The sequence below is a fragment of the Gavialis gangeticus genome, unplaced genomic scaffold (assembly GCF_001723915.1).
Source record: "Gavialis gangeticus isolate Ggan-Ray unplaced genomic scaffold, GavGan_comp1, whole genome shotgun sequence".
NCBI lineage: Eukaryota > Metazoa > Chordata > Crocodylia > Gavialidae > Gavialis > Gavialis gangeticus.
Genome location: NW_017729032.1, coordinates 167851328 through 167869384, shown reverse-complemented (window position 1 = coordinate 167869384; position 18057 = coordinate 167851328). Strand labels below are relative to the sequence as shown.

The window sequence follows — 18057 nt, the reverse complement described above, 5'->3', positions numbered from 1 at the left end:
ACCATTTTTACCATCAATTTCAGGATTTTATCAACAGAGTATTGAGTTGGAATATAAAACAAACAAAAGTTAGCAGAATTCAATCTGAACAGTGAACAGGGACATTCACTAGTACAGGTTATTATTTTATGTTGTGTGACTGGGTATCAATGGCTTTAATATATTTTATGTTATGTCTCTAATTGACATGCGGAAGAAAGATTTGCTTTGTAATATCTTTTATTAGACCAATTTTATAGCTGGAAAAGGTGAGAGCCTGAGGAAGTGACATAAGGAAGAGCATGTTGTGCCAGAAAGCTTTTCTAACATCTGTCTGAAACATATAGTCTAAAAATATATATTAGCAAACATCTTTTTTTCTTGAATGTTACCCCAAGCATCACAGGGACAATGCTACAATGTTGAAGATATCTAGATGTCTTCTGGGCTCAGCATTTAACTTATTGAAATGCATCCATGCTTTGATACTATATTGTTCGATGTATTTTAAATAGAGCACAGATCCAAAACATTAACATTCCTGTAAATACACACACATACACACAGTGTTTTAGACATGAAGCACATCTGATAAGATATGAAGTAGCTGATGATTTTTGAATACCACTTGTCTACAAGTTGTAAGAAACAGAAAACTTCTTTTTATATGGGCCAAAAACTACAAAAACTGAAGGGAACTCACAAGACCCAGGAAAACTACAGTGATGGTTTCAACTCAAGCAGTATATTTCCTTGTTAATCTAAGTGGGCTAAGTACCTCTGTGAGAAGCAGCAATCTGTTCTTATTAGGAAAATAATTTAACAACCCTTTCTTAGTGAAGACACACTTTACTGGACTTCTTCACAATATTTAATGGCAGTAGGCTGAATGCTTACTTATTGTACTTTATCAAAGCTCAGCTCTATTCAACTGGGGATTTGGACAAACACTGTATTTATTTTTGAGAGAACACACCACAGTTGTTTCAGTTATACATATTAGTCAGATCCTTTGTGGAATTAAGTTTTCCAGTAGGTGAATAGAACAGTTTTCTAAATTACACTGTGTGCGTCTAAATTAGACGTTTACTGCACAGTAAACTAATTAATAGGCTGTATGGTAAACATTCTTCGTGTCTACATGTACATCCTCATTAGGCTAGAGTAAACTAATTTACTCCACAGCAGTGCACATATAGACACTGCCCCAGCTGGCTTAGGCATGAGAGTGTTTCAGTGAGGGGGTTGCCTGCTGGCTAGCTCTGCAGTGAAACACCCTCATGCCTCAGCCAACCCCTCTGCAGCACGTTGAGCTGGGGAGACCTGGCTCAACATGCTGCACTCCTGGACGCACGTTCAAATGACAGTAAACTGGAGTTTATTGCTCCAGAGTGTATTGCTTCACGTTAATTGCACCTGTAGACTCACCCACTGAAAACCTGTTTACATTCTGAATGGCTCTTTTTCTGCATTGTGGAATGAACCTGGCATTCATTGATGTCAATAGCAACATTTTTTATTGATTTCTGTAATGTATGGTCAGGCCCTGTTGGTCGTAGCATAACCCAAGCAAGTGACTCCAAATGTACTTTATATAGAATGTGCTAGAAACATATTCAGTGAGAATCTAGCAAGAAGATTAATTAGGTTCTAATCATCAAATGCAAAGGGACACTCTTCTTTTAAACACAAGTGTTAATTATAAAGAATAGGAATCATTGCTAGGACTGTTCACGTCACATTCAACTATCTTTCCCAGCCAACATCAAGCAGAGATTAAAAACAAAATGTGCAAAAAACAAAAAAGCAAAAGTGTTGTTTAGATTTGAACAAAAAATATTCAAATTAGGTCTAAGGGGTAACACAAAATAGCAGGCACCAGGTAAATGTTAAGGTGAGGCAGATATTTTATCTTTAAGCCATCTATCTGTGGAAAATCCTGAATTAAATGCTCATCTTTTCTACTAACCTTTCCCACCTTTGATCAGTTTGTGTCGTGACCAAAAGCTTGTTTTAAAGTCTTTTTTTTCATCATCTTTTAAAGAAGGAAAGCAGGCTTTATGGAAAGCTGGAACATATACAGAGATATTGGTTCCCTAACACATTTAGTCGCAAAGATACATGTTTATACTTGTGAATAGATGTTGAAAGAACAAGAATTTTAATTTATAGTTCATATAGAATCATTTTATTAGTGTTTGTTTGTTTTTAAACCATATTATTGCCTTGAATTCTGTAATAACTTTAACTTCTTTGTTGGTGCATCTTTTACTATATTTATGTTTAATGTTACAAATCCTAGCATACTACTATTCTTTATATGCTATATGTACTGCTAATTTGAACACAGTGATAACTATATTCATTTGGTATGTATGGATTCAAGTTCTTCATTGAGGCAAATGCCTTTTAAATAAAAGTTTGAAATAAAACATCCTAGGGTTTAACAATTTATTTCTGTTAATAAATTTGATAGTGTGGTACTCATTTAACTCTTAAAATGCTTGTTTTTCTTCTTATATTTCCTAATGTTAAACAATAGCTTCCATATAAATAATACATGAATTGTTTCTAAAACTCACTGTCAAGCTGAGACTTGAATGATACATTACTAAACAGATAAAATATTTATGGCTTTGTAGCACTCGGTGTTTTTAATGACAAAACTGTCTAATCTGTAAGAGTAACACTACAGTAGTGCTCTTCGATACAATTATTATTTTTTTCTCTCTGCTGAAATATTGTGCATCAAAATAACATTGGAGGAGATTAGAAAAAATGGCATGCTGATTTGCAGCACTGTTCATATGTTCTGAAATATTCTACTTTTCACATTCACTGCAAATCCTAATACTGACTCAAGCACCATAATTTCTAGCTACTTCACATCTTTTTCGGAAATACATTTCTACAAGCTTTTACAAGGTGAAAAAGGTCAACATGAATTCAGGTGCTGTGTCAGTAAAGCATTTAAGCACATGTTTAAGTGAATCCTTAATCAAAAGAGCAGCTAACAAGTATTTTCATAAGCTGGTGATGGGGCTTCATTGTTATGTTGAGTAGGTCTTAAGTCAGTCTTTAAATACTTTGCACATTGTTTACTTAATTGACTAGCTCAGGGTTGTACTGGGGGACTGTAACACAGTTGGGACATGAACCCAGATCTCTTGAGACTTATTCTAGGTCACCATATTTTATTGTAAGTGGTTATTACAATATTTTAATGATTTTTTTTTTCATTTTTCAGTGTCTTGTGTTTGAAGATTCTCCCCTTGGAGTCAAAGCAGCATTGACAGCTGGGATGCAAGTAGTTATGATCCCAGATGAAAATTTGAATCAAGACCTTACAAAAGAAGCAACTGTGGTTCTGAAATCTATGGAGGACTTTAAACCAGAATTGTTTGGTTTGCCACCATATGACTAATCACTAGTATATCTCAATGTGTTCTTGGTTTGAGGGAACATCAGAGGTGGGGTAAAAACTCAAAGTACAATTTATCATTATTTTGATCACTATTTTTCCCCAAAAAACAAGAGGTCAGAAATCCTGGTAATACTGAGAGATTTTTCCATAATTACATATTAAATTTGACAAAATGATCATTGGAAGGTTTGTCTCCTCTTGCCTATTCATTATCTGTTCTCTGCATAGTATAATATACCCTCAGTGCATTTGTGAAAAGACAGGCTCCTGAACCTCTGTATGGAGGGTCTTCTGATAGCAGGCTGCTTGGAACAGTGACTCTCAGCCTTATCATTGCAGAACTCTACTTACTACAAGTTGGCTCTTTCCCTAATACAGTTTTCTCCAGGGTTACCATACATCCGGGTTTTCCTGGACATGTCCTCTTTTTTGGCCCCAAGTCCTCTTGTCACGGCAGGCAGGTTTTTAAAATGCAAACAGATGTCTGGGTTTTTCCTCTGTCCCTGCTTTTTCCCAGCACTTCCAACTTTGCTGCTTGGGGCTGGGAGCAGCAAGCCAAGGTGATTGGCTGTTGGAAGATCATGCGCTCTGTGTGGAGGCCCTGGCAGCTGCTCACAGGTAAAAGATACAGAGACAAAGAGTGTGTGTGTGCACACATGCATGCAAGCTGCATGGGGAGCAGGGCTGGGGGGGTGGGGGGCATGGGCCTGTGGGTTGGGAGTGAGGAACACCGGCAGGGGACTGTGGGTCAGGAATAAGGGGCCTGGCAGGGGTGGGGGGTTGGGAGTCAGGCATGAGGGGCACCGGCAGGGCTGGAGGAGGGGCAGGTTTGGAGTTAGAGGTACCAGCAGAGCTGGAGGAGGGGCAGGCGGTGCAGGTTGGGAGTGAGGGGCATCAGCAGGGCTGGGTGGGCAGGGGGCTGTGTGTCAGGCAGGTCTGGTGGGAGCAGGAGCTATGCGTCGGGAGGGGCACCAGCAGGTCTGGTGGGCGCAGGATACAGTCGGTTAGGAGTGAGAAGCAGCAGCAAGGCTGGGGGGGCTGTGCCTTAGAAGTGAGGAGCAGAAGCAGGGCACGGGCATATCACCCCCCCCCAATCATATATCCTTTCCCCTCTCCTCTACCTCCCTCCCATCCCCCACAAGTGTCCTCTCTTTTGATACTGGAAATATGGTAACTCTAGTTTTCCCAGCACAGGGTGCATTGTCTACAGACTATTGTCTCTTCCCCCTTTTATGCCCTTTCTTTTCCTCATTTTTCCTTCCATTGGTTGGTTTTCTTTTTTTCTCTTATGTCTTGTCTTTTACAGGGATTTTTCTGTTTGTTTTCACATTCTCCTGTTTTGTAATTTTTTTCTGGACTGGAGTGGGGGGAGGTTCCTGTTGACAGCTTCAGGGAATTCTTGTAGCTTAACTGAGTGCTATGGAAGCATACTCTGCCACCTTTCTGATGCTCCTCTCTGCCTTCCTTTTCCACCCCTTATCTCTGCTTTCTGACTCCCATCCTCATCTGCCCATTTTCATCTTCATATTAAACTTTTCTGTGCTTTGCACTCTGCTGTCTCAGCTACCTTCCCTGGGATCATCTGTAAGGCTTATACCTTTCCTGGAATCAAGTTCTGAAGATTATTCCTGTCATGTTGCTTAGATACAGTCCAACTGATATAATATTGAAAGTGTTTTTCCCAATATCTTATTTTTCCATTATTTGCCAACAACTGGGCCACTCTATTGGGATGTTCCTTTTAAAATCATTCTGTTTCTAGCTGAAATGTTGCATTCTTCAGAACAGCAACTCCATTTTCTGCATGGAAGTTATCAAATACATGGTGGTGCTACAAAAAACCTACCAAACAAATAATAATACCGACATTAGTGGTGGAAGATATCTAGAGTTCTGAAACACCGTCTTTCATTTTTATGCTGTAACCTCTATGGACAACTCTGCTGCAGCCCCTAAACTAAGAAACCGTGTTTTAATGGAGCTTGGCTGTTATTTGAAAAGCTTCCCTTTTAATTGGGCATCCCTAAGTTATTACTGATCATAGTAAAACATCTTCCTCTGTGAAGATGTGAAGCAAGACCTTCAGTATTTTATGAAAAAAAACTTCTCTAAATATTTTATTTTTACAATTCTTTCCTTTCTCATGTGTGTCTGTGTCTGGACCCACAGAAAAGACTTTAGAGGTTTAAACAAACTTTAGAGGTTTGAACCAGTGCCCATGGTTCATATTTTTTTTATAATTAGACTCACCAAAAAAAAACCTCAAATAAAAACTCAGGGATTAAATGTCTACCTGGCATCATTATTGCTCATGTTTTGTATTTATATTTTAATAACAGATGAAAACAGGTGACTGTTAGATGCCTTGTTAAAAATTTTAGATAAGACACATGGACTTTTTAATTATAGTTTTCCACTAAGTAAAGAAAAATCAAAATTTGTTTTGACTTATTCATTTAAAGCAGATTTGAAACAGTTTATTTAAATGAATACTGTAATTTCATTTAAAAAAAAATAAAATTCCTTCATCCAAACTATGAGTTGAATATGACTTTTACGGTATGAAATATCAGCAGGCAGAATTTGATAATAGTTTTAACCTATAGTGCATTTAATTAAAGAATCTCAAAGTGCTTTACAAGGTTACATGAATATTGTTTATTTGTAGTTATTATTATATATATTATATACTTTTTTTACAACCTCTTGATGTTTTAGTCGATAATATTTATGCTGCATCAGAAATCCAGTCAAGCTGATGTATTCCACCTCATGTTCTCATTCAGGGTAAGGGAACTGTTGTTGAACAGTATCTTCATTGTCCAATGTTGCATAACAGAAAGTGTTATACAGCAATAATTCTGAGCTTTCAAGTGTAAAACAGGTGCCTTTTGGGATTCCTTTCATTTACAATTGCTGAATTCCAGCTGGGAACTTGTTAGGTAGAACAAGCTCTAATAAGTTGTAATTAGTAACTTTTTCAAAGTATTGTAAGTGTTTAGTTTAACTGGGAGTTAAAGAAAAGGCATGTGTTGTATTTATACTGGTTTTGTAAACACATTCAAATAATCTGGGAGAATTCTTCTGGGTTTGTTCTCATAGAAAAAACTTACCCAGAGATGCATGTACAGAAATTTAAATGCTAAGGCCGGAAGTGCTGACACTGTGCAACCAGCGGGGATCCTTTACACACATTTCAGCATGCTCTTCAGGCTCCCTTAGACTGCTTGGTGACAAATGGCAGCAGTGCATAGGGCAGCCCTGATTGGCTCATACAGATTACCCATATTCAGCCTGTATTTCCCTGCAGTACAATGTGGAGATTGTGAAGGGGACATGTTCTGCTCCGTGCTGGAGCAGCACATTCCAGCAAGCATCATATTATATGCCTGGTGAGGGAGAGGGGGAGAAACCTGGACTACTCTGTTCTCTTCTGAGAAGAAGCCAGAGCATACACAAACATTTGCTGTCCCAAGAGAAACTGTTTCCTTGCTGTGGCCATTTTTACTGTGAGAGAAAAAGCCTGAATGTCTGTACACTCATGGTATCTCCTGGGTGAGCAGTGACGCTCCCAGGAAAAATTGAATGTTTGTGCATTCAATGTACAAACGTCCACAAGGGCAAATGTTGTCTCCAAGGGACTGTCACCAAATCACTGAAAAGATTTCTAAAGACACACAGGTTTAGATAAATATCAGCTACTTTTAACACAGCAACATTGCACTGCCATTGCCACTGTTAGATCAAGAAGTACAAATTCTGTATCCTTCAGTTCTGATTTAATTAATGGTCTCATCTTTCAGTGAGCAAATTATTGTACTCTAAAAACACATTTCCCTTAATTTAGCAGGAAATCTCATCCAATACTGCCTTTTTTCCTCTACGCTTAACACAATTTCAGACATTTTTCAAGTGAGTGTATTGTCCCAAATTGAAATCCTTCAAACTGAATTAGATTTCCTATTTGGCAAAAGCCCTCATAAATATTCTTACTGTTTACCATTGCTACTTGATCCTGGATTTGGTCTGAGATGTATCAATACTTCAAAGGGCTTAGCTAACTAAGCAACTAGTGTCATGGCTGTTTTCTTCTTCAGCCCAACTGGAAACCCAAAACTGCTAAAGTAGTATAACAGTTTATAACAATCTATCAGCATTAGCATCTGACAAGTGGATACAATAAAATTTACAAAGGTCCACATAGAAGAATATTTTATTCCTGGTTGATGATTTTCTAGCCTCAACAGATAGGCCTCTACCTCTCCTCACCCCACCCATCTCTTCATCAATACTGAATAATAGCTTTAGTTCTGTAGCAAAGTAATTGAAAACCTTTGGTCAGACAAAGAAACAGTTGGATACTTATTCCTTAGTGGTACTAGTCCTGTTACTGGTCCTTGTTGAGGTCAACAACTAGAATATGTGGGTGCTCCATCTGCAGTGATATGTAGCAGCCCTGGCAAAAACTAATCTAAAAATATGCTTGAACACATATCTTTTATCCATACCCAATAGATTGTCCCTGATTCATAAGAAGTCTTAAGTATGTGCTTGAGGACATTCCTGTTTGGGACAGCAGATGTTCACATACTTACTTTTGAAGACATACATAATTTTATTGATTTAATAGGAAGTAGCCATGAGAACTTTTATATGTGCTCTGGGGGGTAGAGAGAGCCATGTTTTAATGAGAGCGGCTCCAGGAGCTGGGTCGGGTCAACTCCATGCCTCCACGTAGGGCTTCAACTAGAAACCACACATGGAGGCATGGAGCCTGCCCAGCCCAACAGCATGCAGACCAGGAGCCATGGGGAGTCATGCATCATTGGGCTGGGTGGGCTCTCTACCTCCACATGCAGCTTCCCGTTGGAACCAGCCCAGCCCAGCCTAATGGCACACAGCTCCCAACTGCAGTGCCATGAGCCCCACGTGCTGGCATGGAGCCAGCCTGGTCTGGTTTGAAGGTATACACCAGCAGGCAGGCCAGGTGGGCTCCATGCCACCATGTGGAATTCAGCTGGAGCGGCATATTGCCGGGGGTCTGCCTGCTGTGTCCATGAGCGCCCCAAGGGCCTACCACCTGCTGCTTCCACCACCAATGGCAGGGGCTGTGCACCATGGGAGGTGGGGGAGTTGTGTGACAGGGTGGACCCATACCCACCAATGAACCCTACACGCACCCACCTACATCCCCATGTCTAACCACAAACCCCACCCCCACCTCCTGCAGGCAGGAGCTCCCCTCACCAGTTGTGCACCACTGCACTCAGTGTCTGTCTCCACATGGGGCTCCCAGCTGGAGTGCTGGGAGCCCCAACGAGGTAGAGACACAGAGCGGGCCCAGGTTAAATTATGCAAAACTATGCAATTGTGCACAGTCATATGTTTTACGTGCAAAATTGTACAAGCACAGCAGTAATCTTGCACCCCTACAGACTAGATCAAACAAGGAAAACAAATAAATGAATTTAATGTATTTTAATAATTGATTTACCACCCTCTCAGCTTTTCTTGGAACTATTCAGTATTTCTGGTACTTTTCCAACGGTGTGTTTTGGGAAGCAAACCCAACAACAATGGATGTAGCCTGTCTGGCCTTAAATGAATGAGAACCAAAAATTCAACCGAGTGCCACTCTCTTAAAGCAAAATTATTTGCTCTTGCAACTCTTAAAATAGCATCTGTTCAGCAGGATGTAGCTAGATACAGGTGTATGAATATAAATTCACCTTGCCTCACAGGAGCAAACCTAATTGAAAGCATGCAATGAATGGGGAGACCAAGCTTCCTCCTAAGCCCAATTCAGATTGCAAAATTGCTCAGCAGGGAAGTGCCTGCCTACAGCTCATCAGTAGCAGTGCTAGTATTAGAAGTGTCTCTGAACTTCCTCTTCTTGGAGATTATGCAGTTGACTCAGGGCTCAGAGGGTCCTGCTTCTGTCATGATGAGAGCCAGAAGATTCAGAACCGAAACACCTACCTGAACAACGCCTTAGTGAGTTACCATTTTTTCTACTGGCCTAGTGGCAAGGGACTGCCACAGCTAGTGGGTTCCCTTCTGCTAGTTCCATGGACCCTCAAGGGAATGTCTTTCTCACCAGTCTAGAGAGTGTGTCTTTCTCTCCCTCTTTGCTGCTGTTCTAGCTCCAGGAATCCTGTCCTTTTAGCTAGTCTGCTGGGTCTGCTTCAACAGGCATGGTGAAAGTTTCCCCCACCCATCTTTTTTTACAGGACCTTCACTGGGATTCTTCCTCCTGCTCAGAAAGAATTCCAGGACTGTAATTTTCAGGTTGTGAACAAATATTCAGACAGGAAATTTATACAATTTATGTAGCTGAAAATAAAACTAGAATTGCCGTGATCTTTAAAAAAAATTTTACTTTTGTAAAATTGTATTTTGTGCGTCTCATTTGTAGAAAGTACATGTTAAGTTACTAGTTCTTCAATTAAAACAAGATGGGATGTTTTTGTAAAAGGCATACTAAACATACGTTGTAGTTCAACTATAGGAATAAAGGAATTGCTACACAGAATCAGACTTGTGAAACATATAGTTCATGTAAAGTCCCTGACAATGAAGCTTCAAGAAAATTTGCATTAAGATGAAGTGGGATAATTTCCTACTCCATTAGGTCTCATCCTAAGTTCTAGTAATTCAGAGTGTATTAAATTGTGAAGTATGAGGTTTAATATCTATTCCAGAATTTGTTAGTATTAACTCCTGAACTCGGGATTCTTTCTTAATCTTGCTGCTTTTTGGTCCCAAGAACAATCTGTAGCAATAACTTCCACAATTTAGTGACCTGTTCTGTAACATGATTTCCTTTTATTTGTTTTTAATTTACCACCTGTGCAAATTTGTGAATGCCCCCTTATTCTTTGTTTTGTCACAAGGTGAACAGAATAGGTTTATACCAAGGGCATGAATGATGTAAGCCAGTGGGGGACCAACTTTTTTGCTGGCTGTGCCACAAATTAAGCCCCAAACCCTACCTGAGTGTCACCCTGATCCCCCTACCACTGCCTAATCTACTGCTTTGTTTTATTCTCTGTGCCCTGTGCTTTCTACCTGATCTGCTGCTCAGTGCAGCAAGCAGAAAATGATCTGCCACCGTGCTGCTTGTCCCCTCCCTAATCTGCTGCAGGCTACACACACAGGTTGCCTGTGTCACATTGGCCACTCCTAGTGTTAGCAAACAGGAGGACCAGCTCTGGGAGGAAACTAAGGTAAATGAAGTTATGTGAGGATGTGCTTCTTGTCTAAGAGAAACGACTGGTTTCAGTCATGTCTAGACTGCAAACTGATAGTGTCCATTGTGCCACCTTTATGCATGCTGTGTGGCTTTGTGAAAAGAGGAGAATAATTTGCACTCTTGAGTGTCAGTGCCAATTTGCCTGCCCTCAGTGCTGTACAGACACAGCTACACTGCTTCCAATCTGTCCTGTGGCACATATATTGCCTCCTAATGAGTTTGAGGGCATCACTCCTGGGCACAATAAGACTGTTGTCTTGTCTTCACATGCCCTTTAACACATTTATCTGACTTCCCTGTAATCTTTTTTCCTAGTACTTCAGCTCTTTGCTTTATGGTCATTCAAAGCTAAGCTTTTCTTTCTTCAGAATCTATAACATATGAGATTCCTGGTTTTGATCTTGCAAGCAAGTGGATGAGAGACTTGACAGAAAGGAGTTACTGAAGGTGTCAAAGCAGTGTGCAGGATCTACAGTGTGAAAATGGTAGAAAATTGAGAGCAGAGGAGCAAGAAGAAAAAGACTAGGAAGAGAAGGCTGAGAACAATGATATGTGGGACACTTAGCTCAAAGGAGTATCTGTTCCCAATACCACAGAGAGTAAGTTTTAGTATAGAAGAACAAATCTACAATACACAGGAACCAGAAACTTTCCCATAAGCATGGAGCAAGTCCAGGATACTAGTTTAATCCATGGTCAAAGGTTACAATGAAAAAAGAGGAAATCAAAAGTCAAGGCTCCAGTTCTTCCTCAACAGAGATGTGGAGGTAGTTAATTATATGGAGAAGACCCTTTTGTGCTACTAGGAACAAAGCCCAAATTGAAAGCTTATTCAAGGATATTGTATGAGAGACTGATTTAGAGAGGTAAGAAGCAACTTTCTCCAGCAGTTTGCTTAAAGTTGGAAAGAGGACAGCAGTTGAGTCCCAGAGTCAACAAAATGCTTATGTTTGTAAGGTATCCTTGAGACGCAGCAGAGTGCTATACAAAATAAATATTAAAAAGTGTGACAAACACACTAAATCAGATGTAAGTAGAAACTGAAAAATGTTTTCAGCCTAAACTTAAAAATCACTTAGACAAATATGAAGTAGAAGAAAGTATCATCAACTTGAAGCCAGGTGAAAGAAATTGCTGCATCTCTAAGAGATTTTGATTGTATTTTTTTTCCTGAAATGGACAATATATTAATAGACTAGACACTCTCTTTAAATTCAATATTATATGCAACATTCCTATGGCAACTAAAGCATTTTTTACATATAAAAATATTAGGAAGGTATTTATGTATTTTTATCTGTTTAATGCAGCAAGTGCAGTATTCTGTTCTTTTAAAGAGCATTACAGAATCATCTTTTACTCTTACCTTTATTCACATTCTATCTATTATTTCTTATAGATGCCAACTGGGAAGTTTATGTAGTCTTATCTGAAGATATACCAAAGTAAATGCAGTTTAACAGCAGCAATATATCAGGATCAGCCTGAAAATGGCCCCAGAAGACAAGAGGACTGTGGCTGAGGATTTTCAAAAGCTCAGTGTCCTGTCCCTTCCCTCTGAAAATCAAGGCTAAGTGCCTTGAGTGGTATGCCATGGTAATTCTGTGATATGGATTCTAGCATCATTGAACAACATTGCACTGCACTGTAATATGTGGGCATATTATCATGATATTGTTAGGCCCCAGAAGACATTACACTTAAGATGTGATTAAATAAATAGTAATCCACTCACATGTTCAGGCAGTTAATAGCATAACAAAATTAGAAACCAGGCACAAATATATTCCACAAAATATGTATAATATTTTTGTGGCAGTTTTGCGGCTTAAGTTGAACATGTGATGGGTCCCCACCACATGGTCTAATGCCAGCTGCATGGCAGAACTTGGCCGACAACTCTGCCCATGTCCCCCAAATCTCAAATCGCTTTTGGTATGGTATAGAAATCCATTGGACCACATGGGAGTCTCAAACTGGAGCCCAGGATCGTAATTAAGATCTACCTAAATTGCAGCAGAAGTACACAGCAGCTCCTTTAATCTTGTTATTTTGGCTGCAGACTCCTTCCTGCCACTAATTAGCAAAGGGCCCCTATGGCCCTGACCTTCACCATTGATCAGCCAGGAGGCAAAAACCACAGCATATTTAAAACCATGATTTTTGCCTCCTGGCCAATCAGTGGCAAGTGGCAGAGTTGCTGGGGTCCTTTTGCCAATCAATAGTGAGGTGGGGCATGCATCAAAAAGAGCAAGATTAAAAGAGCTGCTGCATGGTGCACTTCTGGTGCAATGTAGGTAGACCCCCAATCATAATCCTTAACTACCCCTGCACTGGCAAATAGTAATAATGCAAGTGGAATCTGATCACCAATCCTAAAATCGTGAGATCTGCCATGCTTTTGTGACATGGCAGGAGACATGATCCCATTGTTTCATTAAATGAATGTGTACTGGGGGCTTAATCTCTGCATAGATTAAATAAATTTCATAGATATTAGGGGCTGGAAGGGACCTCGTGAGATGGAGTCCAGCCCCCCTGTCACAGGCAGGAAGTCTGCTGGGGTCAAATGATCCCAGCAATATATGCATCCAAATGTATTTTGAATGAGTCCAGAGTAGGTGCTTGCACCACCTCTGGGGGGAGTCTGTTCCAGGCCCTGGACACTCAAACTGTAAAGAAGTTTTTCCTTATGTCCAGTCTGAATTGGCCTTCCAGAAGTTTGTGGCTGTTAGACCTATTTATCCTTCCGGGAGCCCTAGTGAACAACTGTTCTCTCAGATCCTGGTGCACCCCCCCTTATATACTTATATGCAGCCACCAAGTGCCCCCCTGAACCTTCTCTTCGCCAGGCTGAAGAGTTCCATGTCCTTCATGCTCTCTCATCATAAGGCTTGTCCTCTTGGCCTTAGATCATGTGGGTGGCTCTCCTTTGGACTCTCTCAAGCTTCTCCACATCCCTCCTGAAGTGGGGGCCCAAAACTCCATGCAGCACTCCAGCTGCGGGCTCATGAAGGCTGAGTAGAGCAGGAGGATGACATCCCTGATTTTGCTTGAGATGTCAGACCGGTCAGATTTGGCTGTGTGCTCTTCCCATGAGATGTCAGAGAGGTTGAAGTTCCCCATGATGACCAAGCATCAAAAGCGTGCAGCCTCAGCCAATTCCCTATTGAATTCTTGATCCAGCTCTTCATCTTGTTTGGGAGGTCTGTAATAGATTTCTGCAGTTATAACCCCATACCCATGCTCCCCTGTTTCTTTTAACCCAGAGCCTCTCAAAATGCCCTCCTGGGTTCCTAAACTCGGTTTGAGGGAAAGTGTACTGCTCCTTCACATACAGAGCTATACCCACACCACTCTTACCAACACAGTCTCTCCTGTACAAGGTATAGCCTTCTATACCTACAGACCAGTTGTAAGTGGAGTTCCACCAGGTCTCTATTATCCCTACGAGATCATAATGATTGTCACTCAGGAGGAGGGCCAGTTCCTCTTGCTTGTTTCATAAACTGCTGGTGTTTGTGTATAGGCAGCTGAGCCTGCCATGGGAAGCCCTGGGCTTCCCTGTACACTGGGATGTGACCTTTCCTTGGACTGTTTTTGGACTGGGTTCCCTTAGGCTACCTAACCTGTTAAATCTGTGGGTGTCATGACCTGGGCTAGAACTGTTTATTGACTGCTCGGTGATCCCAGTTTAAAGCCCTGTCAAGTAGGCCAGCCATCCTGGCAAAGAAGAGCTTCTTCCCTTTCAGGGTGAGGTGGATGCCATCCCTTCCCAACAAGCCACCACCTCTCTCCACGAAGTGCAGACCATGGTCAAAGAAGACAAACACCTCGCAATGGCACCAGTCTTCTGTTGACGTCTCTGATTCACCTCTCCCTTTGTGGCCCATGATCGAGCAAAAAACTACCTGCCCCTCCTGACCATTGAGCCCAGCCCCCAGAACCCTGTAGTCACTCATGACCCGGCCAGGATCATTCTGAGCCATGTCATTTGTGCCCACGTGGATGAGTAGCATAGAATGGTGGTCAGAGGGCCAGATGAGTTTGGGGATCCTCTCAGTTACATCCCAGACACAAGCAGCCAGGAGGCAGCAGACATCACGGGATAACAGGTAAGGGAGAGAGATGGCTCTCTCTATTCCCCTCAAGAGGGAATCGCCTCCCACGATTACGCCTTCTCCTGGGTGTAGTTGCTGCATCCTCACATGCTGGAGCCAATGGCTCAGCTGGCTCTGCTAATGTAAGGGGTTCAAATCATTTGTTCAGCTCCAGGGGAGCAGCCACCCTGGTGCAGTGCCTCCTTGGGCCAAAGACTACCTTTTTCCAGACAACCCCTGGCTGGACTTTTGGTAGTTCTTCATTTCTGCCCTGGCATTGCCAGCCATCCTTACTTCTTCCACTTCATTGTTTTGCTGGAGAACCTGGAAGTAGGCATCAAGTTCCTGTTCTGCTTCCCTAATAGTACACAGCCTCTATACCTTTGCCTGGAGCTCCCTAATCTGGCACTCCAGGACCTCCACTGATGAGCACACCCCACAAGAAGAGTCATCAGTGCTCCTAAACCCTGCTGCCCTTATGGAGTGTACTCATCAGTGGAGGCCCTGGAGTGCCAGACAGGTGTTCACACTCAAGAAATTTTTCTTGATCTGATTAATGCAGGTTTTTATATGGTGCTATTAATTAGTCCTCTAGGGATCTTGCAAATTTCCATGTATTTATTTGCAACTTAACCTACCTATGTAGGACTTCGGCAGGCTCAGCGATCAGCCCAGGGGGATCCTGGGTACCCTCCAGACCCAGGAGGCACCAGTTGCCGAGCTGGGGGGTGGGGGGCTCCCTGGCAGACCTAGAAGTACTTCTGATCCACTTCCGGGTCTGCTGCCAAGCATGCGGGGGATCCCCGCCCATCTCATCCCCGTGCTCCCTTGAGACGCTCCATCTGCCCCACCATCTCAGCATTCAGTAGCTGCACCTAGTACCTCAAGGTATGTAGAAAACACATATAATGCTGTGTCTATGGCTGAACCATCAAATCTCTCCAAATTGAAACGGAGGCTTCCAATTCAATTTAGAGAGATTAACGGGTCTTCTGATTCGATTCAGAGTCGGAGATTCAGCTGCTGAATCAGGCCGAATCTCCTCTGAATCAAATCAGCGACTGAAGCTTTGCGCAGCCCTAAAAGATATGGCCCATAGTCATGGAACTTTGTCATTCAGCCTTCTGGGTTCCTGGAAGGGCCAGGAATTCTGGGACACAGTCCACTGCTGAATCCACAGTAACAGTCCTGTTGGGATGTGATTTATATGGCAGTGGGGTGAGAAACAGCCACACAGCTGAGCTGTTACTCCCTGAGGTAACATAGCACCACTCTGGATCTCACCCAGGAGGCAAGTTTGACTCTCCTAATACAGATATTAGCAAAGAGAATCACTTTGACTTCTAAGCACCACATAAGTGACATAGAAAAGAAACAGGGCTCGGACCCAATAATACCCATTCAGATGTCTTCACACAGATGCATCTGGTCTACCATGGTGTTGCCTGTCAAGTGACTAATTTCAGCTATATATGATCTTTCAAAAAATGCTTTGCATGGATCCCATATAGCTGTGTGTGAAGTTGCATGAATAAATAATTTGTACAGAGTGAGTTTAACTCATTTAAATTACTCTGATAGGGTTAGGATAGAGGTCTGAGGGCAATGGGCAGAGCCAGAGCAGCTGTCAAGCGGTATGTCCAGTCCTTTGACTCTGCAGGCAGGTGAAGGGGTTGGGAATGTGGTGTTGTCTTAAGTCACAGTTACTTCTGCAGAACAAGCATCTCAATATTTAAACCACCCAGTGTTAAGGGAGTGTTGCCTACTCTACTGTGGAACTTTGTCTATCCAAAACTCTCTCAAAACTTTAAAAGTAAATGAAACCATTAAAAAAAAAACCTGAGAGGTAGTTAGCTAGTTAGTTCATTTAACTATTAATAAATATAAATATTAGTATATACCATTTGACAAAGTAGGCTGTGTCCTATGTGCACTCATGCCAGTCTGAATAAGTTCATCTACAAGGTGCCACCATGGCCCCACCTTATGCCAAAAAAGCTGTTTCACTAACAGTGTGCATCTGACTTAGACAATTCCTCTCAATTTAAATGCAGCCAGGAAACACATACCTAATCTTTCACAATGGAGTCTAAGAAAATGAACAGATGGCATGCTGTCCCTGACTGCTGCCCCTTGTTTCTAAAGAAGACTTGCTTCTCTTGTTCTAGGCAGACCACTCTGAACTACTCAGCAAATCACAATACCGGACCCTACTGTTCTAATCCTGTCACCAGAAAAATCCTTGAAAAATATAGATGTTAAGTAGTCTGATGGGACAAAGAAAGCTGCAGAAAAATTGTATGTCATCATTAAGAAAGGAGTAAAGATCATTACGTTCTGAGCCAAATTGTAACTTGTAAAAAACACTTGCACTATAGAATTTAGAAAGTGGTTTCAGAAGGGAAATGTGAGGTATTTTCCCATTTTTGGTCTATGCCTGCCACAATATATGAAACTGGCTTATGCAATTACTGTCTGAATTCCACATATATAGCAGAACAGCTTTCATTCTAATATTTTTTTAAAGTGTCCGACTAGAAGTGAAGTATGAAGAAAGTCAAATGTAAATAAAAGGCCCCAAACTAAAATAAAAGAGAAAAAAGGAATACGCTGCTTTGACTTGAGACCTGTGGAGACTGTTTTATAATTATGTCTTCAGTAGACACTGCTTGGCTCTAATCCAAAAGTGCTGTATTTTACCAGAAAAATAGGAAAGATGAATAAGTCAAAATGGATTTCATGGTGGCCTATGACTGTAGCCTTGTAAACTTATTGATTATGGCCCTTAACATTTTTATTATTAATGAATGTTGTTTGTTTGTTTTTTAATTCCAAATAGTATTTATTTAATTCAGACTAAAATGTGCATTAGGCATATATCTCTGTTTTCCTAGTACTATATGTAATGAAAAAATATAGTATCTTTTCCTTCTGTACCTCACAATTCACTTTAATAATCGGATTAAAATATACATTATTTCATTCTGTCAGGTTTCCTTACCTGTAAAATACACCTATAGTTACTAATTGTTTTATGCATGCTATATAACTGAAATTTGCAGCAGCTAGCTTATTTTTTCTCTCTAATGTATTGAGCAGATTGTGGGTAACTATACTGTTTTGGGAAGACTGTATAGAGATGGCTTATCACCTTGGTTACAGGACACAGAGCCTTTCACCTTTGGCTCCCTGGTAAAGACTAGTATAAATTAGTACTGGATGAAAGCTAGTATCATAATATTGCTGTTTTGGGATTCTCTGTGAATGAGCTGTTTGGTGATTCTCTGTGAATGACAGAAATA

General features: G+C 41.2%; 1 protein-coding gene across 1 annotated transcript in view; it reads left to right on the top strand.

The window, feature by feature from the left end:
• PUDP (pseudouridine 5'-phosphatase) overlaps positions 1 to 3503 on the top strand; it is a 144131-nt gene extending 140628 nt beyond the window's left edge. The window contains exon 4 of the mRNA XM_019525012.1: positions 3227 to 3503. Coding sequence (XP_019380557.1) covers positions 3227 to 3403 — 177 coding nt within the window. The 3' untranslated portion in view covers positions 3404 to 3503. The remainder of the gene's footprint in view (positions 1 to 3226) is intronic.
• Positions 3504 to 18057: the final 14554 nt, after the last annotated feature.